General features: G+C 39.8%; 1 protein-coding gene across 3 annotated transcripts in view; it reads right to left on the reverse strand.

Annotated features, from left to right (window-relative positions):
• MED14 (mediator complex subunit 14) overlaps positions 1 to 25,690 on the reverse strand; it is a 53,214-nt gene that overhangs the window by 17,010 nt on the left and 10,514 nt on the right. For all 3 annotated transcript variants that reach the window (XM_063126528.1, XM_063126529.1, XM_063126526.1), the window contains exons 3-19: positions 24,941 to 25,046; positions 23,009 to 23,182; positions 20,017 to 20,146; positions 18,099 to 18,227; positions 17,678 to 17,785; positions 16,119 to 16,251; positions 15,001 to 15,151; positions 12,358 to 12,469; positions 10,435 to 10,560; positions 8,018 to 8,096; positions 7,056 to 7,215; positions 5,295 to 5,489; positions 3,440 to 3,574; positions 2,189 to 2,265; positions 1,000 to 1,160; positions 762 to 908; positions 556 to 647 (exon numbers count right to left, since the gene is read on the reverse strand). In XM_063126528.1, coding sequence (XP_062982598.1) covers positions 556 to 647; positions 762 to 908; positions 1,000 to 1,160; positions 2,189 to 2,265; positions 3,440 to 3,574; positions 5,295 to 5,489; positions 7,056 to 7,215; positions 8,018 to 8,096; positions 10,435 to 10,560; positions 12,358 to 12,469; positions 15,001 to 15,151; positions 16,119 to 16,251; positions 17,678 to 17,785; positions 18,099 to 18,227; positions 20,017 to 20,146; positions 23,009 to 23,182; positions 24,941 to 25,046 — 2,215 coding nt within the window. The remainder of the gene's footprint in view (positions 1 to 555; positions 648 to 761; positions 909 to 999; positions 1,161 to 2,188; positions 2,266 to 3,439; positions 3,575 to 5,294; positions 5,490 to 7,055; positions 7,216 to 8,017; positions 8,097 to 10,434; positions 10,561 to 12,357; positions 12,470 to 15,000; positions 15,152 to 16,118; positions 16,252 to 17,677; positions 17,786 to 18,098; positions 18,228 to 20,016; positions 20,147 to 23,008; positions 23,183 to 24,940; positions 25,047 to 25,690) is intronic.

Here is a 25,690-nt window from a genome sequence, read left to right on the forward strand (position 1 = left end):
GCAATCTATGGTCTGCAACTAATTAAACAAAGCATGAGAGGGGAGTGTGGACAAGGAACCATGTGAGCCTGGGGCTGTCGTGTACACACAAACTGCTAGCTGCCGTTGCCCAGTTTTCCCTAATTGCCCTGTCCCAATGCATTCCCCCTGCCCCCTGCCCCCTGAACCCAGATATTTCCTTAGGATTCCCTAAGGGGGGGCAATGCATGGGGGGTTGCTGTGGGGAAGAGAGGTGAAGGCTCCCCTTGCATTAGTTCAGCTATCACCCACGGTGATTTGTGATAACTACACTGGACAGTTTTAAAAAGAGGATTAAGTAATTCATAGCGTGCTTTTAAAAACTGCCACATAAATGCAGTAAACTGAGAAAATTGGGAACAATCACTTCAGTAAAGAATCGTAGCATACAAAACAGCACAGGACTGAACTAATTGGAGCACACGTTAATATCGGAGAAGCTTTACAAGAAATAAAGAATGCATTTTCTTTTAAAAAAGAGACACACCCAAGTACTGCTATTAATGTGGCTTTAGAACACTAAAAGAAAATACTTACTGAGCTTCCCTTGGTAGTTCCATAACAAAGAATTAGCTTCCGATAATTGTAGATTCGGACTTCTGAGAAAACATTTAGATGACCGGGTATTTCTTCAAGAGATCAAATGGGGTGGGGACAGGGAAGAAAAGAAACCCAAAATGAATAAATTGTTTTGGTAGAGTTTTTGCAACAACACAAGAATAAAGAAAAGGGTCTTCCTATACCTGGTAAGGATCGGGCGAACTCCAACACACATTCATACAATCGAGCAATACTATTCCAGTCATTGAGGAACATCTCAACTACTTTCCGGCCACCAACTGGTTCAGACAATTGACTTTCGTATGTCAGGTAAACATGACGGGTCGGTCCTGCAAAACAAAAGCGAGTTGTCAAGTCCTTTTGACACACAGAAGATGGAAGCAGAAATTGGGAGACATGAAAGGTAATAGTGAAACTAACCTTGCTCCCTAGAAGAAGTGCTATTAAGAGGGCAATTCGCAAATACCAGTTCAGCCACCCACGTACGGTTATTTCTACCTTGCAATCGGAAAGTGCAATCAAGAAGGGAACGGTCCAGAGCCTTCTGGGTTTCCTCACTTGTACCCTTACATGGAGGAATTCTGTTCAAAAGGAAAAAGGCATTACAGTGCACTTATTTCAGTCCGATAAATCAGCAACTCAGCATATTGTTCTCGATATTTTCATGGCAACACTTAACTTGAACCAAAAAAGGGTTCGTTGCTGGAAAATTTTGAGGATATACTAGAAATGGAGAAATAAGTAAAAGTGTACACAGGTAATGTCTTTCAGCAACTCTTTCAACTCCAATTTTCATTCTTAAAATGTAACAAAACTTTAATATTAAATTAGATTGTGTGAAATCTGTAGCCCCCAAAATTAAGTTACCTTGACTCAGCAGATTGGCCTTTATATAATCGTCTACATCATTGGTTCCAATTTCAAAACACAGATATTGTGATTTTGAGGTAGGAAAATGATTGGGTCTGCATCAGAAACACCACCCCAGCCTAACCTGACTAGTAAAGGCTCATAAAACTAAGGCATTTCTTTTAAACTTTACAAAACCCATGTGATTTTAAACAAAAGTTGGATTCAGATTTTCACATTTGTGTTTTTTTCTGTATGAATAATGGATTTATGGTCTTACAAGATGGCACTGAAAACAGCATACAAACCGTGGACATAACTGCAAGAGTTTAGGCTCAAAATAAAATAAAGAAATGGCAAAGTTCCTTCTGAGTAGACCTACAATGGCAACCCAAGAAACAAAATTGGATTTTGGGAAAGCTACAGAAAATAAGCTTCAGGTAACCTTTTCTTGGATAACAAAGGATGGTGGTAGCTTAAAGCTATACCTCCGCTAAACTGGCCAGCTAAAGCAGTACAAGTAGTAAGTTCTTCAACAAGGTCTCTTTGCTTAATAATCCTTTTGGGTAATTCTTAATCCAAAGAACTATTTGTTCTTAGTAAAAAATTGTGTAAGAATGAACAAATATATAATAAAAATGAATAATTTTTTTTTAGTTTTAATTCTACACTATGTTGTATATTAAATACTTTCTGCCCCTTCCACCATCATTCACGGACTATTGTACACATTAAAGAAAGTGTGGCATAATCTCTTTACTTTAATAAACGAATAGCATGACTGAAGCCATCTCCTTCAACCTGGACTCCTTGATGTGGGATCTCCATACTGGATAACTGGGGGGGAAACCAAAAATACAATGTAACACAAACATAATATGAAAACTTTAACATAAAAAATATGAACACAATTTAAATCAAGAAAAAAAACAGTTTGTATAATTTATTCCTGCCTAAACATGCGTAGGATGGCACCTGTAATTACATAATCTTGTGAAATCTACATTATGAGCTACACCACACAGTGTTGATTCAGATGGAGCCTGACATGCTGAGAAGCAACACCATTTACAACAGATTAAAGGAATAGGAGTAGTTGAATGCCCTAGTATATGTCTAATTCCCTGCATCTTTTTAGACAATGAAGTGAAAATCTGTGCTCCTTCCTCATTCTAAAAGTGTCAGATTATTGCAGGAAACATCCACTTACACAAAGCTCAACACTCCAGCAGTTTAGAAAGAGGACCAGAGTTTATTCCCAACGTTGGATAGGCCTCTTCCCCATCCTATAATTTATTTATTTATTACATTTCTATACCGCCCAATAGCCGGAGCTCTCTAGGCGGTTCACAGCTCTCTGGGCAGTTCACCGGCCAGTGAGAATTCCTGCTCTTTCTGCTTAAAGTTTCCCCAAATTATTGCACCAATTATTTATTTGCAAATCCCAAGGCTGGTCTGTGACATAATCCCTGAACAAACTGATTGAATATTAAGTACTAAGGGATATTTAGGGTAGTTAATATCCATTGCAGTTTAGCAAAGTGGTTTATTTTATTTATTAATCAAACCTGGGATCAGCACTGAGTTGACTATTAGTCCACACTGAGATGACTTACTCATCCCCTGCCCTATCTCCCATCTCAGTCCTCCCGCTAGTATGCCATCAGCCATTGCTTCCAAAAATCTATCCTGCCAGCTCAACTAGAGCAGCAGCCACCACTTTGACCACTCTTGCCTTGCGACTCTTTGGCTGATGAAATAACCAATGATGGCCGAGGAAATAAGCAACTGTACCGTCCACATGACACGATAACCCATGATGGGTTAAATAACTGTCAACTATTTAAACCACCATTGGTTATTGTGCTGTCTGAACCCTATCATAGTCTTCCCGTCACTTCCTATGTCTGAGCTAAGGTCTGGGCTCCTTCTCCTTACCAAGTCCCTGTTTAAAAAGTTTTGCTTATCAATCCAACTACATCATGCTCAACAGAATCTTTTTGCTACTTACCTCCATACGAAGTCCTATAAATGGCATATTTGTATCACACATTGCTACAATGTGAGCAAGAACTTTATTGAAGGCACACATTTCTCCGGACCGTTTTGGTTTCTTCGGTTCTGTGGGGCACGTATCACCAGATAACTAGAAAATAGCAGAATAACCTGTGTTAGGAAGATACCATTTCTATCAGTAAATGAGTTGGATTCCAGCATTAAGCAGGGGGTTGGACTCGATGGCCTTATAGGCCCCTTCCAACTCTACTATTCTATGATTCTATGGTTCTAAGTTTTAAATTGCAGGCATGAAGGCCACAGCATGAAACTTAGTTGTTAGTAATGCTTGGGGGGGGGGGGTGTCCAAGTCTACATGAGCACTAACGTAAATTACGTTCGACTAGTGTAAGGGACATCAAGCACAATGCCAACAGCATTAACTGGTGTGAAGGGCTTCCCACAAACATTTAGGTTGCATGTTTGTGGGAAGCCCTAAACATTTAGGTTGCACCTACTTGGAACAAGTTCCACTGAACAACATGAGATATGTTTTTGAGAAAATGTGTACAGGATCGCACTGTGTATGTCATCTGACTATGAAAATATATTTAGTTAAATTTGCAAGGCTACAAAACTTAGTAGATTAACTATTTAGATTAATTATAAACTTTTGATAGACTCAAATCTCACCACAGATTAATGTGGAAATACATTTTTGTAAAAAAAATAAATTAAATGTAAATGCCCTTTTATTAGAGACCGTTCCCCTTCTTTCTAATATAGGAGAGAATGCCTCTTCTAAGATAGCACCTGCTGAGATACATGCATCTAAAAACATTGCATCTTTTCTTTTTTCAAAACTATATTATTCATATGCAAACGTTTGCATATTTAACACATTAAAACCTGTCCAGTGGGGCACTTACAGCCCTGCCGATACTGTTCCACCCTGTTGGTTCCACTGTACAAGTATGGGTTCCACCAATTGCAGTGTACAAGTGGGACCCACCACTTAGGCAAGGGAGATTTAACACTTCCTGATGTAAGCCCCGAAAACATGTGGCTACACTAGTTTCTGGAAGGGGGCAGGTTGGCGAAGTTCCCTTATATGAGCCCCGCCGACCTGCCTCCTTCCAGAAATGAGCATTTCCACTTGTTTCAAGTTGCCCTGGAAACCCTAAATTGCCATTGCCACGTGTGCAATTCAATCAGCAGGGCAGAAGAGAATCAGCAGGGACAGAAATGCCCCGTTGGATTCTGCCCTAAGTCATTTACTGACTCGTTGACTAAAGTTTTTTTAATCAGATGATAGCCATGCAAAGTATGAAGAAACCCGCTTATTGGTATATCAGTAAATGACAATACCTCTACCCTCATTATTTAATGCTTCCATGTGATAGATAAGAAATTAAACACACTGTCAAATTCCTAGGTGACAGTACCATACAATAAACTGTTCCTCAAAATTCCTCTTTCAGTCATTGCCTCTAGAGACATAAGCCAAAGAGAATAAGCATTAAGCATTATTTAAATATTCAAGATTGTGACAACTCTCTCAAAATAATGTGGGAGTTACTGAACTGCACAGAATATTGGTTCATGAAATACTACTGCATTTTATTTCAAAACAAGGTAATTTGAGTACTATCGGCTAAGTACAAAGAGTATTGCCTGCAACAGCATAATACCAGAATACTTCTCAAACTCAATTTCTTCCCTTTCTGTCTTATAACAAGAGAGGTCCAGTTGAGCAGGCTAATTCTTTTCAATGAGACCATGCGATGGCCAGACATTTAACAGCTCACTGTCAACTAAGAGATTCCGCTTACAGACTAAAACATGTTCAGTGCCTGTGTACAAACCCATACCTTACGCTTTGTGCCACCTTTTGCATGTTTCCCGCTTTTTGTATCCAAAACCAGCTCTTCAATATTTGGTTTAAATTGTTGAAGTAGAACTGCAGTAGCAGGGCTGTCATCGCCTTCAGCATAGTTCACAGAAAGAAAGTAGTATTTGTATTCCAACTGTGTGGGGTTGCTGGGAACATCAAACATCTCCACTACCTAGATTATTAAAAAGTTCAACTCAGGTAGTTTGAAAATATTCAGAGATTAATTTATGAACTCTCTCTCTGTCATAATTAAAGAAGTTCACAAAAGGCAACATGGAAATACTATTAAGGGGATCTTCACATGTAATGGTGACAATTGATAGGTTACTTAACCTTCAATTTGCTGCTGCATATGCAGGGCACATTTGTCAGCCTTTCTGAATATTCAACTTGCGATTGGGGGTTGCTAGATTATGTCCAAACCTGGTCACTATAAGTTAATTGTGGGTTAAACAACCCAGTTAACCCAACTACTAATTGTAGGTTAACTGTGGGTCATTTAATTCATAATTAACCTATAGTATCTAGGATTGGATGTCATGAAGCATCCAATCATGGGATGAATATTCAAAATGGTGGTGGAATGCACCCAGCACACACTGCAGCAATTCATGACTTCATTAACCCATGACTTGCTGCCGTTACATGCAAACCAGGTCAATGAGTGCAAAATTCAAAAGAACTTTAAAGGTTCTAGCTAACATAATTAACATATTGTTTTCATGAACTTGGCAGAGAACAAACTAGTCAGTGGCCACTACAATCATTTTTCAAAAACTCTTCCAAACAAATGGGAAAGAAGTTGAGTCACCACCCACTGAAACTTGAGGTAGACATTGGATTATTTTCATTGAATGAGTTGCAAAATTATAAGCAACTAGTTCTGCATGCCAGACAGGGCTTTTAACTTGCATTTCTTGAACAACAGTCTCGTCCTCAATTTTGACCATTCCAAATGGAGGCAAATGTCAAAAGCTCAGCACTATTTATTTATTTATTACATTTCTATACCGCCCAATAGCAGGAGCTCTCTGGGCGGTTCACAAAAATTAATATGAGGAAGGCTGGGAGGTTTGCTGTTCATGAATACACACATACTTTATTATCTACTTCGTATACAAAAAGCCTTCTGTGATCTAAAATAACCCTCTGTACCTCAACCAAACTGAGTAACACTTTATTGCTACCTTCTTATTACTTTGACCAACTGGCAGCCCTCAGCTCAGATCTAGCCCCAAAATAACCTGGTTTCTAGTGACTCTACCAAATTTTAAATCAAGGTATGATAAAAAAAAGTTTGCCTTTACATTAACTCAAATATTTTTAAAAAATTAAACAGATATTCCAGTTTCACATCTTGTCCCTTCTTTATTTTGCATGAAGCCCATTTTCTTCCTTTTTTAATTTCCTTTATCACATATTCAAGGATATATGTAGTATTACGTTTCCAAAGAATAGTTCCTCCACCACACCTCAAAAACACAGAAGTTTGCCTTCCCCTGTGTTAGAGTAATCGTTAGGAAATAATTTGCAGTTTGCTGGCTGGCTGGGATGAAGGGCTCATTAGGCTCAAAATGGATGGTTTGCTACTTGCCAGCCATTCAAAGTGGTAAAGCTAAAGATCAAAGCACTAGTCACAACTAGCCTATCTTAATGCATCCACCACGTGGCAAAACGGCCCATTTTGCTTTCTTCAGGCAGAGGACCAAGTTCGTATAAAGATTCCGCATTCACTTACAATGTAGTACTGTGGAAGTCGGGTGAGCTTGATGAAGAGCTTGTGATTGGAGAGATTTCCCACAGGGTGAGCAGTATAATTAGCTAGCTGTAGTGTTTCACTGCTGACTGTAGGCAAATGTTTTATTGATTGTTTGCAACGCTGCTGTCCAAGCCAAAACCTTAATTGAAAACAAAAACACACAAAAACCAAGACATACAAGAACATTGGTATTTATGTACTAGAATATAACCTTGCTAATTTGTCTTCAAGATTTTCTTTTAGAGAGTATTGTCTTTTTACCTCTTACAATCATGCAGAACAGAACTTTAAGAAAACCAACATTCTTATACAGCTACCACACAACTTCTACTACACAATTTTTAGGCTTATATCCAAGATATTTCGTATGTATGACTAAAAATGTACAGCTGAATGTGACAAATGTATTTCAACATGCCATTCAGGCATACCCAACAGTGAGGACTGGTTGAGGATCCCTGGCAAGTGAACACGTGGTACCAAGCCCAGGTTTACTGCAACATAACATGCTAAATGGTCCATACTATTGTCATAACTACAGGAACAGAGACTTGTTTGTGCATATGTACAACATAAACCCAACATTAGCAACTCTTTTGGATTTTACTTGCATTTTGGATTTTACTTACAGTTTAGTAAATTTCAGTTACACAATTAGTTCTCATTTATTTTTTATTTATAAAGTGCCTAATATATAGGAGGATTAAAGCAGTCCCTACTCAAAGTAGCTTACAATCTAAAGTAAGTTTTTTTAGGTTCTCAAACGGGTTCTCTCAGAATTTCAAATGTCCCCATATTATATTGACATTGGTGATTTTTAAAAAACGGAGTTTGTAGAAGTGAATGTTATCTTCACAATGCTGAAGGACAGCAGGGTACAGCATAATGTAAAACAGTTACATATGAAATACTGAAAGTTCATGACACCACAGCTCACTCACTTGAGTTGTTGAAGCCAAGTAATGATGCGTTTCATGTCATCGTTGACAGACTTCTCTATGTCATCCAGTGTCTGCTGGTCTACAGGGAAAAATGCATAGTTACTACTTAAATGTAATATTATTTACATTTATTTAGATAAATGGAATCTAGACTTTTAAGCAAAACACACTAATAGGTTATGTCATAATCAATTTACTTTCAAAATTTATAAACTGTCCTTCACCCACAAGAGATCTCAGGGTAGTGGTAATAACACTTTTTTTTTTTTTTTTTGCCAACAAGCCACCCTGAGAACCCATGGTTTGTAGTAGGGCTGTTTAGGTTGGCTTGTTCTCAGCATGGCTTGTTGAGATGTCTGAAATCGGCAAGGTAATTTTATTGTGGACTGTTGAAAATGGCTAGAGAACTGTGTGGCAAGAAGAGCAAAAAAACCTGCCACTTCACAATCTTGCTAGTGCCACCACAGTTCTCCCTCATCTCTTCTTAGTGTCCTCTGCTTCAGGATGGATTTTTTTTAAAAATAATAATCACAGAAAACTTGAAGAAAGGACAGCAGAGAGTGCCTCGAATGCGTTCACATTTCCCCCCCAATTCTGCACAAATGCACAAGAGTAAATGTCTATTGCTAGCATTTTGCATAATTTCCCCTCCATTTTACTGCTCTGCCTTAAAATTTGCATTTACCCAATCAGTCCCCACTCTGCCTTGAAATTTACATATGTTTAGCGATCCCACTCACTGTTCTGTAACCCATATGTATACCTGAAATCAGCTGGTGGCTGCAGGAGGGAAGGAACTATGTGAGTAGGTACAATGACTTTGGCAGTATGTGAAGTAGCCTTTAAAAACAAACAGGCATTTACTAGCATGGCAGCACCAGAGCAAAGGATGAGATTGACAAGGATACTGACTAGAGGGTGATATCAGTAAGCTAGGCTAAACAGCAGACAGACGGTCTGGCACTCCTGCACACAAACGCTCCAAAAATAAAAATTGTGAACACGTTACTGTGTTCAGAAAATTATGTGCATTTGGGAGGCGGGATCCCTGTGAATTGACAAGCTCAGGGGACCAACTGCAGAAAGGGCACTGACCTAGGGAATGAGGATTTCTGTCACAAAGGCTGCTGGGATACATGCCAGGAGCACTGGGGAGGACTGTGAGTGAGACAAGCCACAGCAAGCTGCAGAGTGCTTGATTGTCTGACACGAGTAATGATTAAACCACAAACCACTGTGGCCTACTCTCAGGGTGGCTGTGATATGCAAACTCAGCCATTGGGTTGTATCCAAAGTTAATCATGCTTAGGATAGATCCATTTAAATCAATGAGACTTAGCTTAATCATGACTAACCAGTGATTTCAATGGGTCAATCCTAAGCATGATTAAGTCTGGATCCAATCCAGTGAGTTCTAGCCAATGTTACATGAGTAGACCGCCTTGTGCAACAGGACTACTCCTTCTCCTCCATCCCCCTGCACCCTCTACATGCCTCTCAATTATGCTTTGCTTGTCCTCCCAATGCTGGGGACTCGATAGGGGGGAGGGGGAATCCATTCTACCAGCAGTGTCTGTTGCCCTGCCACATGGACACCCACTGGATACAATCCAAAATAGCCAATAAAAGTATCACCTACATGATACTTGTTTTCAAGTATGTTTTAAAATAAAGTTTAAAGAACAAGTGGCGGGTTTTTTACAGTTCAAAAGGTACTGCACACTGCAAGAAATGCTGCACTGGCTTACACCAATGACCTTCACTGGCATAGATGAATGACCTGCACTGGCTTAATCACATGTTTCATTCCCAACAGCAGCCCTACCTATTATTTCAGAACATTTTTAACAGCAGATTATTCTATGGAATACTGCATATACGCCTCTGTTTCCTGCACCTCAACCCTCCTTTGTCAGCAATTAAGTGATCAGGATTTAGGATCCGGACTTGTTACTATTTTGTCCAAACAGGGAAACTGGTTAATTAGTGACTTATTATTATTGGCTTATTGAGGCATGCTGCGAAGGGGCTGCATGTATGGGCACAAGGCTTGTGCATATCTTCACATATAAGCCAATATAAGATCAGTCAAACCAAGCCGCTCTATTTGTAAAATACATTCTACAAATTCACCACTCCCTTTTTGGCTTCAGTTAAGCTGTTAGCCATCACTACTCCCTTTGGCAGGGATCTTTACAGATTATGCTGCATTGTGCGTTAAGTGTAATTCACTGAATACCCTGCGGATCTATATTTATCCCACTAATCAACACACTTTCTTACTAGCCAACAGTACAATTAAATTCTTTCATTTTAGCTTCAATACCAAAGAAACAGTTGAATTCTGAAATCCCTACTATGAGTTGTCATAGTATTAGAAGAAAGCACTTAAGTGAAAGTAAAGTTTATTTACTTACCAATTCCATAAAGCATTAGCTGAAACATTCCAGAATGGAGGTCTACAAAAATGTGCAGACATTCCGACCGACCACATGGCTCCAGAATAGGGATAACAAGTGTGGGGAGAGCAGTTTCTATAAAAGCTAAATTAAAGAATCAAGAATTCATAAACTGAACACAGAAATTTATTTCATTAAGCAAGAGGCAAATTTCCCAGTAACAAAACTGGACCTGCACAGCCACAATCACAACAGAAGTACTCTTGAATGGAAGCCATTTTATTCAGTCAGCATTCGGGGGTTTTTGTTGAGTACGTCGATATTTTTTTTTTTAAAAAAAGGTATCATGGTTGCTACCTTTGCCCTTTTCCTAGGTAGTTTGCTTAGACATATGGACCTAGTTCACATATAATGCTAAGCCATTGTGTGGTTTGCTGAAGCTTGGCTTGTCCTTGAGTCAGAACCCATCCCTGCAAACCAATCATGGCTTCCTAGCCAGCTACAAATCACAGATCCCGTTTCTTGTTATTAGATTATGCAGCCTGTCTTGTTTAAACCATGGCTTATCATGCCTGAACTGAAGCCCCTATCTTGTTTGCGCTGTGCGCAGCAAGAGCAGCTTGAAAATGAAATCACACTGGACTGGCAACATGGGTGAGAGAAACAAACCATAAATAGGGAAACAAGCTGCTGTTTGCCTTCCCATCTGCGAGACGCAACTAACTATGGTTAACATAAATCATGGTTTAGCACTATGTGAGAACACAGCCACAGACTCAGTTTGCACAAAACAGCATCAAATAGTGGGCTAATTAATATTAATCCACCATGTCCCAGGCCGTGAACTAATCATAAGCTGTTAGCCCACACTGTCCAACCTACAATTAGGCTTATCTGGTGTTGGTTTTGCAAAGCAGAAGCAGCATTACCGTGGCAATTCATGTGTTAATTAACCCATGAATTGCCAGTTACATGTGAACAGGCGCATACTATCCTCGTTCACTAATATCAATGTATACTAATTGATAAAGAAGTTAAGTGTCAAAAATATAATCAGAATCCATTAATCAAAACCAGTCGCTACAATTAAAACATCAACCTGGTGCTTTGATTTTGAAGGCCTGTATCTATGCATGGGAAACTGGGTGCTAGGGAGAGAAGCAGGAGAGTTTGTTTTATGAAAGCAGTAAGCTCAGCACCCTTACTTCAACCACTGCATTTGTGCACTTTTCCATTTGCTATTTTTTTGATACAAAATGGAATTGCTGCATACTCTTTAAAAGCTTAGATTCTAAGCAGCACTCATGGAAGGGGACTGGCAGAAGGTAACATTCCCACCCCTCTGCCTGCCCTGCAACCCCCCACCCCCACATGCCTCCCCGAGAATCAGGAAAACCTTCTAAAACAGGGTGGACAAGGGGACACAGGATGCTGAGAAGGGATTGGCCAAAATTAGGCACTATGCAGGTTCTTTGCATGAGAATTTAAAGCACACCCCCATTCAATTAAATACACTGAATGAAATAAGAAAACAAAACCTAAATGTAAATCTTTGCTGAAAATGTAACTAGCACTTGAAAACTGCTAAAAATCCATTCCAAAGGATTCAAAAGAAAGGAGTCCTAGTCACGAAATATACGTATCATTCCATTTTTTCATAAAATATAGGAATGTTTGCTGTTCATTCTCCCCCCTCCCCCCTATTTTTTAAAATATTTCTTTTCTTTGGGATATTCAACACAAATGATTGGACAAGAAAAGTATTCCGTTCAAAGTGCATAAAAGAACTTTGGCTAGGTTAGGCAGAGGCCAGTGGGCAGAGCAATTTCACCCACTTTAGTATTTATGGCTTGTGGTTTGAAGTAAGGTAAGAAGAGGCACATCAAAAATGCAGAGCCACATCTCCCCAAAACTCAGTGTAATTCAGATACCACCACATACAATTGTCATTGACATTGTAACTCTTAAGAATGGCTTTCAGCTCCTGGAGTTTCTGGTGAGCTCTTGCGTGGACACTGTCTATCAGAAGCTTCTCTATAGACAAGTGGTCTATCTAAAAAAAAAAAAGTTAGAACAGTTGTAAACAACAACAACAACAACAACACAGGACTAAATAAAAACAACAACTTCGCAATTGTAAAAGGAGATTTTCCCAGCAGTCCAAACAAACGTCTCTCATTTAAACTAAAGGAGACAGTATGGCAGTATCAAGTGTCTTCCTAAATTCTAAGCTTGTTTAAAGTTCTTCTTAAATCCTGCATGTTGTTTTCTATACAATGAGAGGGAAACACCACTACAGTATGGTTAGTAATGCAACAGGAGTAAATCCAACAAACCATCAGCTACAGAAATTGCTGGACTAGAAGAGCTCCACGGCCAGCACTAGTGGACCGAATTGTAAGCCTAAATTGCAACAAGAGGAACTTGGGCCGGATTCTCCCCTTGTGCAGAGTTCAGGATACGCTGGCAGAATGACACCGTTGGAGACTGCCGAGTTTCTTTCTATGCCAGACCGCCAGAGCAATGTTTCACATTTCCAAACAGGCACTGACTTTTAGGATTTATAAACCCAGTCCTATTTCCAAAATTGTCCATGTCAAACCAATTGCATTCCGCAAACCTGACAGGCAATTTAAAGTTTACTAAAGCCTTAATGGGGCCCTTGTGTTTGGTTGCCATGTAAACACATTTCCATGACACGTGGTTGTCATGCCTTATAAAAATCGAGTGTTTAATACTATAGAGTGGGAATGTTCCCAGGGCATTAGGTGATGGATCACAATACTGTCAAGCCTTTGGGGGTTACTTCCTGAGTCTACTGCACAGGTGAGGGGCTGTTTCTACGGCTCAGGCTTTTTCAGCCCAGAGGCCACATTCTAGGGCGACATTGTTTTAATGTTTATTTATTGTTAGCCTTCCAGAGAATATTATGTTATGGTACGGGGTGGCATACAAATATCATAAATAAATAATTCCAGTTGTGAGCAGAACTAAAGCAAGAAGTAGACAGGATCACCCGTCATATCTCTCTCTCTCTCTCTCTCTCTCTCTCTCTCTCTCTCTCTCTCTCTCTCACACACACACACACACACACACACACACACACACACACACACACACAGAGAGAGAGAGAGAGAGAGAGTTCTTCTCTTTCTAGCTGCAACCCCACACTAAAAATCACCCCCAAGTGGTTCAGCAATTAAGCTTTTTAAAAAAGCTTTCACTGGCACCGATTGCTAATTGCTGCATGGGCTGAGGGAGTCCCACAGGCTGGACATTCCCCACCCCGATCTACTGTTAATCCAAGCAAGAAGTGGGGGGGAAAGGGGAAGAGAGTAAGTTCAGCTGTGTCAAACCCTACACAATTTCTCCCTGGAAATAGTCTGAACACACTGTCAAACAGAACCCTCAAGTCCTTGCACCTGAAATTCCCTGAGCAGGTTTTGGAAAACTGCACTGGGAAGGGGAGAGTAAGAAACGGACACACACAAAGTAAGCCGAATGGCAATCTGCTTGCAAAGCCTTCCTCTTGCTCTTGTCCTCCCCGTTCCCCTTGCAGAGTTCTGAGTCTTCACTGTTCACATTTCGCCCATCTAGTTTGCAGTTATCTTTGATGAGGAAACTGTATCTCTCTGAAGGCTTGACAATTCACGCTTCCAGAGTTTCCTCCTCACCAACAGCCTTCACAATGGTCAGGCTTGCTATCCAACCTAAATATCCCCACTAGACTTTGCCTTAATCTTACTGCGCTTTGCCGATTACTTTAAAACCAATTGCTCTCTCCCTTTTGTTTTCAGGGGCATTCATCACTTTGGAAAGAATAGGGAGACTGTACAAAAGAAACTTCAGCATAACCAACTTCCATGCACACAATACAGTAATACTTGGGTCACCAAACTCACTGTAAGTTATTGTTCATTCAAATTCACAACATAGACTATTAGCATAAGCAGCACATTACCCAATGGTAAAGCATACTGCCTGGTTGGATTTGTATCTGTTTTTAAATCGAGAAACAGCATCCAAAGGGGCCACTGTGCTTACACAATTGACATGGCATTAAGTGATCTCGAATGCAACGCTATTAATGTAAGCTGGTGCAATGGGTTTTCCCAGGAAACATGCCAATAGCGTAAGCTGGTGTGATAATGTGCTAGAGACTGCTTACACTAGCACTATATCAACTGCGTAAGCGCAGTGAACTTTTGGATAAGGCCCAAGAGGTTAACATTTGGTTAAAATTACATTTTAAAAGAGTGCCAGGGTGTTAGAAGGCACTTGAGAGGACGTGGAGGGAGTAAACAGTATTTCAAGGGATTAGAACTACTAATTTTTGCAATAATGAATCTTTGGCCTAACCCTTGCGGCAGCGTGTGAAGTAGCTAGTGAATATATACAACACCTGACTGAGCTCCTAGAAATATATTCTAACAGCTACTTATGATAATGGGTCACAACAATGTTAATGTAATATAAACAGAATTCTGAATGAGAAGCCAAATACAATTAAATGGTAAAAGAGATTAACTGTGAAAAAGAATAATGTATTAACCTTATATGCCAACTCTCCATGGTGAAGCTTACCTTCATAGCTCTTTCAATTAGCTTGGAATCACAGGCTGGAAGGGGTGGTTCATGGGAAATTTGCAAAGGTTTCGACACATCATTCTCATCCATCTTAATGGTGACCTTATGGAGCGATGCAGTCCCTGTTTTTCTTCCAACCACCTGTTGGCTTTAATATAGAAATGGTATGTTAAGTTGTTAGGAGTCTATGAGCATCTCTCTGTAGAACATTGAAACACATCAAAACACAGGCAGTTCAATCTTATTGTAAAACAGGACTACCCATTATTACTACCCATGAAATCTAGTAATAAGGTGTCCAAATATGCTAGTATGGGAATTCCTAAGTTTTGAGTCTTGTCGTTTCTTCCTGTATAATATTGCCAGGATTCGACCATTTTTGTCTGTCTCTTCTGCCAAGACTCTCGTTCACGCACTGGTTATCTCTCGGTTGGACTACTGCAACCTCCTCCTCTCTGGCCTCCCCTCATCTCACATCAGTCCGCTGGTCTCTGTCCACCACTCTGCCGCTAAGATCATCTTCCTGGCCCGCCGCTCTGACCATGTCACTCCGCTTCTGAAATCTCTTCATTGGCTCCCAATTCATTCCAGAATCCAATATAAACTTCTCCTGTTGACCTTCAAAGCTTTTCACGGTCTAGCTCCTGCCTATCTCTCCTCTCTCATCTCACACTATTGCCCCGCTCGTGCTCTTCGCTCCTCTGATGCCATGCTTCTTGCCTGCCCAAGGGTCTCTACTTCCCTTGCTCGGCTTCGCCCATTTTCCTCTGCTGCCCCTCATGCCTGGAATGCTCTTCCAGAACACCTGAGAACTACCAACTCAATCACAGCTTTTAAAACACAGCTAAAAACTTTTCTTTTCCCTATAGCTTTTAAACTTTGAGTTTGTTCTGACTCTATACTGTTAGCTTCACCCTTCCCGGTGCCTGTTTACACTTCCCTGTGCCTGTTTGCATTCTCTTTCCCTCCTTATTGTTTACTACAACTTTATTAGATTGTAAGCCTATGCGGCAGGGTCTTGCTATTTACTGTGTTATCTGTACAGCACCATGTACATCGATGGTGCTATATAAATAAATAATAATAATAATAATAATAACAATTATTTCACTTACTTCCAGACAGAGAGGGACAGACATTTTCCATTGTGATATCGCTCCACTTGTACAAGGTCACCCCAACGTTCTCGAATCAACATTAAAGTCTGTGAATGTAAAACTTCCAACTGCAGTGACAAGCAGAAAGAGTCTAAAAGATTTATGTTAAGGAAATACAGTAAAATATTGTTGCAATTTTCAATACTGTATTGATCTATCTAGTTATATTACACCCAATATTTGCTTCTCTTTGTATACCGTTTCAATTATAAATTATTACTGTTAACTAAATATTTTAAAGCCATTTTTGGCTTTAAGAGCCAAGAGCTCTTTCTTTTATGGAATCTTCTGAGATTCAAACAGGTTTTTAATTTTTCTTTCTAGAACTATAGAACATATACTTCATATTACATGTATTTAAAATATTTGAATAATTGTTAACACATCTTACATGTCTACTCAGAAACAAGTCCCACTGAGTTCAATGGGACTTACCCCCAGGTGCATGGGATTTCAGCCATAGTCGTTAATAACATCAGAACACAAAGACAATTGCCCAAGTTGTATTATTCCCAAAGCATTTCAAACAACTCCGTATTAAGAGAGAAAAATATATTCCTTAATAAAAACTGCTCGGAACAGAATTTAATGCTGCAGTATACCAAAACAATGTTTTATTGAGGAACATTTCTTAAAATTCCTTGATAAAGAATGCTTTGAAATGCAATAGAAATCATACAAATTTGTGTAGCTGCCTGCGTTTTGTAACTGATTTTTGCCCTCACTTTAACTGAAGTAGTCCCAGGTCCTGCTGTGTGTCAGATGGACAGAGAGTAGACCACCACAACAGAAACAGATCAGTGCTAAGCAATAGTTGCAGCACAAACTGCTCATCCAACACTCCCTATTATCTTCACTCATTGGGTTTATTTGTACCTTGCTTTTCAACAAGAAAAATGACATGCAATGTGGCTCACAATCAATTTAAACTTGATTAAAATAATATTGTAACAAATGTACTAAAACACAATTAAAAATACAACAATGACAGAATAAAACCAGCATCCAACCCAACAGGCCTGCTCACACGCCAAAGGGCTGGTTGAATAAAAGTGTCTTTGTCTGCTGGAGGAAGGACAGCAGATGGGGAGCGAACCTAACCTCGCTCAGCAGATAGTTCCACAGCCTGGGAGCAGACACTGAGAAGGCCCTCTTTCATGTTGTCACCAAACATGCCTCTGAAGGCAGCAGTATCAAATGATCCTGTCCTCCTTCCTCCTGCAGCCCTGGTGCCTCCTGAAAAGTTGCTGAGGAAGGTTGAAGGACCCTCTGGAGCTGTATAAGAGGGCTCCAATGTGGCAGGCTACAGGGGGAAGGGAAAATTGGTAAAGATCTCCTTCCAGTACTTCCTCTACCAAGAAGCCTCCTCAGAATCTTGGTGCCTTCCAGGAACAAAAGGTGCTCTTCCATTTGAGGAACAGCCAATCTAGATTGAACTCTATGCTTGTCGCTGATTTAACCACCTTACTGGGTCTAAGGATGAATTCCAGATCAGAGTAAGTTACTTAAAAGGATACGTAGGCAGTTGTACATGTCCTGAAGAGGTTTCTCATCAGCAAAGAGCCGGGACTGGACCAACTGATGGATGAAGCTGATCTGCATACTATGAACCAAGGCTCGACCATCTTCCATTAAAATAAAATAAAAATTCTGTTTTAATGCATCTTAAAAGATAGAATAACACTACTTAAAAGGTTTGTTCAAAGCCTTATACATTAGTGGAAAGTAACACAATTTATTAATGCTTGGAGAGCGGCTGTTGTTGCAGCGTACACTTTGAGAACACAGAGCTGGGGAACAGGGTAAAATGCTGAGACAGACATTATCAACATTTGAGATGGCAAGTAGAAACATTACAATTTAATGGATCGTATCAGTTTGGGGCCAGCACTCATAATCAAAAAGCATTAGATCCATAGTAATGTATTTTGGCATTACCTCCAGTCTCTTTGTCCTCAACCAGAATTTCAAGTTTGAGAAGGCGCCATGGGACATCAGGATCATCTCCCATCACTGTTAAAGTAGCCTCAAATTCACCCTCAACACGAAACTTTACGCGACCATTAGCTAGGAACAGAAACCATAAAAATGTACCACAGAACAAGGTATTAAGCAAAAAAAAAAAAAGGTTTTTTTTAAGACGCCCACAATCATGTTGCACAGCAGCACAAGATTACAACACAAAGCTGGTGCATATTGTTATCCAGAAATACGAACTACCAAAACACTAACTAAATTAATGCAATGAAGCAGTTTGCTGAGCTTCCAAATGGGGAGTTTCGAAGTTTTGATGCCGCAACTGAGAAGACTGAGTTTCAGGTGCTCACCTCCCACCACCTCCCAAGGGCATTCAACAAGGCTTCCCGCAATGACTTCAAAATCTAGGAGATACATATAGGAAAAGACACTTTCTTAGGCTTTATAGGAATGCAATGCTCAAATTGTGTAGAGCTTAAAATGAAATAACCAGCCCCTTAATTTGAGCCTGGAAACAAACGGTTAACCAATACAAGTCAGAGTAAATAGGGGTCAGTCATGCTCTATGCCTCACCCCTATCATCACGAAGATAGCTGCACTTTGTATCCGCTGAAGCATGTAGATGAGCTTCAAGAGCAGGCCCAAGCAAAGTGCATTATAGGAATCAACATGGGAGCAAACCAAAGCATAGAGAGCATGCCAATTACAGTGGCAGCTGACATTATAGATGTAAGTGATAAAATGCACGTGTGGCCAAGCCCAGAATATCTGGAGATTCAGGAGCAGGGCTGGATTCAGGAGTCTACCCAGACTGTAAATCTAGTCCTTCAGGGAGGTACAGGGATCCCCACCTTCCCTAGATGACAGAGGCCTTTTAATATAGATTGTTTTTAATACAGCTCAGGATAGCCCCTAAAGAAGCAGCTTAAGGATTCCACTGTTACACCTGGATTCAATGAAAAGGAAAAGTATCAGAATATTGGTGACCTCACTCCAAACCAAAACCTAGTCTCCTTCAGCACCTTCATTGCTTAACATGGATTACAAGAACTTTACAGGACCCCACTGGACACATCTCATGGAGCTGAGACATTACCTACAACTAGGGAAGGAGGGGTGAGAAATCCATTCAGTTCACATTTTAAAGCAACCCTACCCAATTCACATTTCCTAAACCAACGTAACAGTGATGGGGAATGCCCGTCCCAAGAGCTAATTTGCCCTGCCAGGCCAGCCAATCTGGCCTCAGGCCAAACCTCACTGCCTGAAGGCCAGCAGGCAGAGGAATCCCCATGGTTATCTCCATTTACTATTCTGAGATAACAGCTATCCAAGACAGCACACTGCTTGCCTTCCCAATTGGGAGGAAGAGCAGCACCCACTGGAATTTAACAGTAACCTCTGGTTTTATTGAAATTCTAATGACTATATATTTAATCCTATTGTATCTGTCTTGTATGCTTTTTATCTTGTACACCCCCTTAGGGAAGAGCTTCCAGTTATGACAGAATAAGACTTCTGTGCTTTGCTTAGATGCTTTTTTGCCCACCTGCCAAATTTTCTAATCCTGGTGATCCACGTCAATCAACACCACCCCCACCTACTCTGCCATCTATCATTTTTATTGTGAAAAACAAAACAATCTGAATGGCACATTTCAATCAAAAATAGATTTCCTAACACAAAAACTTGGAGGGAAAGATTCCCATTACTCTAGATTAACAATCCATTGTTCTGAGTCTTCAAGTGCAATTAAAGACATTTCAGATACTACTTTTAAAATGTATCTATAGGTTTTAACCTCCTTATTTTATTCAAAATGTCTATACTCAACATTTCCATTAGCTGGATGTAAAATGGTTAAAGTGACTTGCTTACCAACTGTAAGATTTGCTAGCTGTGGCGGAAGATCGGTCGTCACCAGACGGTGGCGAAGAATCTGGTTTAACTGATGCAGTGTTGTTTGTTTCTCAATTTTTGTTATTGGATCAGGAGGAATTATTTTATCCTGTGTACAGATGTGCTAATTTCAGTTATTCTGCATTTCATTTAAAAATTCATAAGCAGTGAGAGCAAACATCAGCATACATATTACAGGTCCATATTAGTGAGGATTCAAAGAGGTGCTTGGACTCATTCAAAAAGCTTACAACAGTTTCACAGAATTTTTGACTTTTTTGTTGGAAAGGCTGATCTTCGTGGCATCTCAAACTGTTTTTAGAACTGAAGGTACAAAACCTTTGGATTTCAATGGAAAATATAGTATATCACTCATATCCCACATGTTATATTTAAGCACTGATGGGTGCTACCGTTGGGAGCACATGCCTTTTGACAGGACAATACACAAAGTAGTTAAACCTTCACTGAATAGTTGTTAAACTACACAAAAGTGGAAATTAGCTGAACCACTGGCAGAAAAGAACGGGATACAAAAACTAAGATCTACAGATCATGGAGAACTAAACACAGCAAATCTAAACTGAGCAAGGCAAACAGGAAGCAGACCGTTTAATGGAAGCCTGGCGACCAGTGATTCCTTTACTTGAGCCTAAGCCTGTTAATAGAGATAAGCAAAAGAAACATAAGACTATGACTGGGTTCGGATGACATGATAACCCACAGCAGTTTAAATAGTCTACAGTGTACTATTTAAACCACCATGGGTTATCGTGGTGGGATTTTTTTAAACCATGGTGGTTTATTTGGCTGAAATAATCAACACAAAGACCCAATGGGCTTTGCACACATAAGGAAGTGGCATGCTTTGATTTTGCCAGCTGCCCCCCTTGCACTTCCTCAAAAAAATTTTTTTAAAAAAGTGGGAAATCCGGCAGGGAGGAGAGAAAACAAATCCCTTGCCAAGGACTGTGTTGCTCCCACAGTCCTTGGCAAGGGTTTCATTTTTATCCACCACCACCCCGCCGATTTCCCTGATAGGGAAAGCTTCAAACCACAAACGGATCTCTATGGGAGTGATCTTCATTGAGTTCCATTGCAGTTTGAAGTTTCCCCATCAGGAAAATCGTGGGGGGGGGGATGAAAGCAAACCCCTTGCCAAGGACTGTAGGGGCAACAGTCACCACCCCCACCCCTTGGTCCATCTAGACCAGCAATTCCCACTTTTTTATTCTTCTTATGAGCCCATTTATGCAAATGGGCTTCCGGGAACAAGAAAAAGGCAAGATCCCCTCCCTGCTGGGATAGCGGACACACACCTGAAGGGGTCCTCCGACTGGGCCACCCCTTTCTTCCCCTGCCCCACACCTCCCTACCTCCAAGTAAGCTATTTCTCACAGGTCGTGGAAAAGGATTTCTCCCATGGTTTTATGTTTAAAGTCAAGCTGCGAGAGAAAACCTTTCCCCCAATCTGTGGAAAGGACTGACTTGGAGGTAGGGAGGTCTGGGGCACGGATGAAAGGGGTGCCCCACTGGGAAGACCCTTGTGGGTATTCCCACACCCCGGAATGAAGGACGATTCTAATGGGAAGTGGGTCTTTAAAACCATTCCCCACACCAGAGCAGCGCGCAGAGATGGCAGTAGGGAACCAGCACCACCATCATCATTATTATTATCATCTTTATTTGTAACTCGACTTTTGCCCAATGCTGAGCCTCAAGGCAGCTTTACAAAATTAAAACATATACAGTTAAAAGCTTTAAATATAAATATACAAAAGTGAAAAATGTAATTAAATAGGTTTCAATATTAAAACATTTGAAATATTTAAAATACGTTAGAAATTTTAAGAGTCCCAGGCATAGACAAAGATCCAGGTTATTCACCAAAGTCCTGCCAGAAAAAAAAAGTTTTTGCCTGCCTCTTAAAACATGTCAAGGAGGGAGCCAGTCTAGCTTCTCTGGGAAGGGAGCACTGGAGTACTATTTGGTGGGAGGACTGAGAGGGGGTAGGGGTTGAGTTACCCAACCTACAGTTGGTTAATAGTCAACTCACAGTTGGTTATTTCTCTGATTATGTGGGGACTACCCACAAAATAAGCAACTGAGTTGAATATTAACCTACTGTTGACTATCGTGGCGTATGAATGCAGCCTACATGTTTATATTAAGTGTCTTAAATTATTTTGAATCTATTATCTATACTAACCTGGAAATTTTAGTCTTCAGAAAGTGAGCAACAGTGGTGAAGGTCCTAACTTTGTATTTCTGGAAAATGTTAATCATTTCCCACTATTTGAACAGAAATGCCAGTGTGGATCGGACCAATGGTCCATTTAGTCCAGTGTTCCGTTCACACAGTGGCCAGACAGTTGCCTGTAGAAAACCCATGAGTGCAACAGCATGCCCCTATTCATTTTACCCAGCAAGCGGTACACCTGGGCATACTGCCTCTGATAGGACTACGAGCCACTGATAGTCTTATCCTCCATGAATTTGTCTAATCCACTTTTAAAGCCGTCCAAACTGGTGATCATGTGACATCTTGCAATACTGAATTCTGTAGTCTAACTACAGAATGTCCTTTTATTTGTCCTGAATCTCCCAACAATCAATTTCATCGTTGGAAAGACAGGATATAAATTTAACAAATTAATAATAAAGAACTCAAAACAGAAACTTTAAAGAAAAACACAGAAGATGTAAGATAAATAAAATGTTTGGCACTTGTCAAAACTAATGAAAGACTCTTATTTGATCTAGCTCCCGATGAAGAATTCTGGAGAACTCAAAAAGCCTGTACATTATTTTGTGACCTTGGGTTGGCTTATTATATGTATTGCTTTCATGTGGATTTTGGTATCTGACGATGGTATGTGAATAACAAAACTGTGAGGTAAATCTGCCTCAAGGCAGGAGACTGTGACAGCCACTTAGGATAGTACTTTAACTATATTATAGAACAATTCACCCGTATACATGTTGGCAGCCGTGGATATGACCCAGTTGTCAGAACATCAATAGCATATGGAATAGCAAAACTAGGCAGACGAGCATGAACCAAAGCATCCCTGGCTAGCGATGCTAATCGATCAGCAGTGTCAACGAACAGAATAGCTTGTTGATCTAGAAAGCTCGATATCATCTGTAAAAAACAAACAAAAAACATACATTTATCCTTTTCTAATTCCCAACATTTTAACAATCTATAAATACATTTTAACATGGTGTTTTAAATTTGTAATTTTGCATTGCTGCTGTTTTTATCTGGTTGAGCTTTTATACTGTATTTTATATTATGGTTTTATACTGTTGTTTTATACTTTGAATGGTTTTAATTTTTGTGAACCGCCCAGAGAGCTCCGGCTATTGGGCGGTATAGAAATGTAATAAATAAATAAATAAATAATTCTTCACACCCAAGTTATCTCTAAACTCCTCTGTAAAACCCAACTACATAAATACCCCTATTCCAAAACCCAAAGTCTTTGGTGAAAGACTGCAGGCTATAATATTTAATTAACTGCAGCTGCCAGGAGGACAAAAGCATGTATTTGTGAGACAACTTGGGAATTATAGCTCTAGCTGTAACGTAAAAGGAAATCAAGGGAAGAGGAAACTTAAGAAAAGAGGGAGCCTATGCTTATCAGATCAACAGGTGTGTTGTACTCTTGTGATATGGCTAGTCCAAGACAACAGCCTTGCAAGTATGAATTGGCCTAACCAAGAAATATGGAAGCCATACAACTGGAGAAGATGACAAGTCTACTGCTCAGAGTTTCAAAGAAAAAGTTGTCAAACCAATGGGGAATCCCATACTAAGGGTACCCTGACCTGTTTCCAAAGGAAACAGACCCATCCTCGGCAGAACCAAGTACCTGAAGTGCTTTCTGGCTATTAAGAGAGTTGGTGAGCAAAGAACAAGCGGAGGGAGGAGAAGAGAAGAAAAAGTATGGCAAGCAGGTAATAGGGTAAAGATTAGACCAGAGAAGCTGAGGTCAGAGGGAAAAGTCTGGCTAAACCAACTGTATTGTGTTCTTATTGTGTTACATTTTTAAATTTTAAATTGTATTTTTTATCATTGTACACCAGTATTATCATGTGTCATTGTTATCAAATAATGTAAGGCATGGCACCATTTAAAACAAATTTACATAATGATACAGTGGGGCTGTTTGCAGGACACAACAGTCCATCATGGCTTATTTAACCCATGTGGTCACCATTTTAAATGTGCACCAGCGTGCAACAGACTGTAGGTTATGCAAGGATTGTTTAACCCTCACATATTCCACACTCTCCGTCTGTACAATAACCACCCGCAAGCATGGGGTTGCATATTCAACTTGGCACCCAATGACAAGCTGAACTCAGTCAATATTTTGTTTCACACTGCATTACACTGACCTGGTTCAGATGACACAGTATCCCATCATGGATTAATTAACCTCACGAAGCTGCAGCATGTGCCAGCTGCCATTGTGAATATGCAACTCCTGACTGGGGATTGTTGTGTTGCGAGAACCAGCCAGTGGGTTTGTTGTAGGGTTATGTGAGAGTTGTCATTTTCTATTTTGCATTACTCCGGAACTAATTGCAGGATTATGCCTTCTGCAAACTGTAGATTTTGCTTGGTTAAACACCAAGAATAAAAGCACGACAGGCAGTACTAAAATGTTTCTGACTCGCCTAGCTGTAGCAGGGAAATGTTTTCCAAATATGACCATTCATTATATCCTAAAGAAATCAAGTATGTAACTTTATTTAAAATAATTTTGAAATTAATGAGCATGATTTTTTGAACATTTTGAACAACAACTTCAACTATCTTAGTTGGTGAAATACAGCAACCATCTGACTCCCATTAATTTCACTTGGGATCGCATGAATATCTCAAACTTACCGCACATTTTTCAACCTTTCCAGCATTATTTGCCCATTTTACCAAGGCTAATAATCGGACGAACAGCTGCCGTGTGCGACTTGCAAACTGCACTATTTCTATTTTTCTGTAAAGAAACAAATTGCTTTTAGAAAATCTGTAGTTCAAATATTTTGAAAGAAGTAGCATATGAAAAGTTGGAATCGGATGACAACAGTTATTTTAGCTTCAGAATGTGATACTGGACCAAAATAGAAATCAGATGCATTAATTCAAATATTCAGCACTGGATTATAGTGACAATGTAGTTGCAGTAAGAGTAAGCCGTCTTAAATACATGCACTGGTTGCATTAATTTAGTTTGAGGGCTTCACTACAAACTATTTTTTTAAAAAAAACTTTTATTACTCTTCAACAGGCTCTCTATACTGATAGAAACTGGAGCAGCCCAACATCTGCTCTTACATGTAGGCATAAAAATATAGGAAAGTTTTCCAAAGTGCTTTTGTCTTGATCTTCTTTTGTAGGTATATGTTCAACTATGTAGAAGGCTATGTTCAAGGAACTCAAGACATATTACCAAAATAGTTTCAAAGTGAATTTACATGCGTTCCAACTGGATACAGCAGACTGAGTAGTTATTGCCGCCTTATTCTTCACCACAGATGCACAGCCTAACATTTTACATTTAAATATTAATAGCTAAGACAGCCTAGTAAGTTTTATGTCTTGTAGAAATGACACTAGAATTCATGATTCACTGCTGGTTTT

The sequence above is a fragment of the Elgaria multicarinata genome, chromosome 5 (genome assembly GCF_023053635.1).
Source record: "Elgaria multicarinata webbii isolate HBS135686 ecotype San Diego chromosome 5, rElgMul1.1.pri, whole genome shotgun sequence".
Classification (NCBI taxonomy): Eukaryota; Metazoa; Chordata; class Lepidosauria; order Squamata; family Anguidae; genus Elgaria; species Elgaria multicarinata.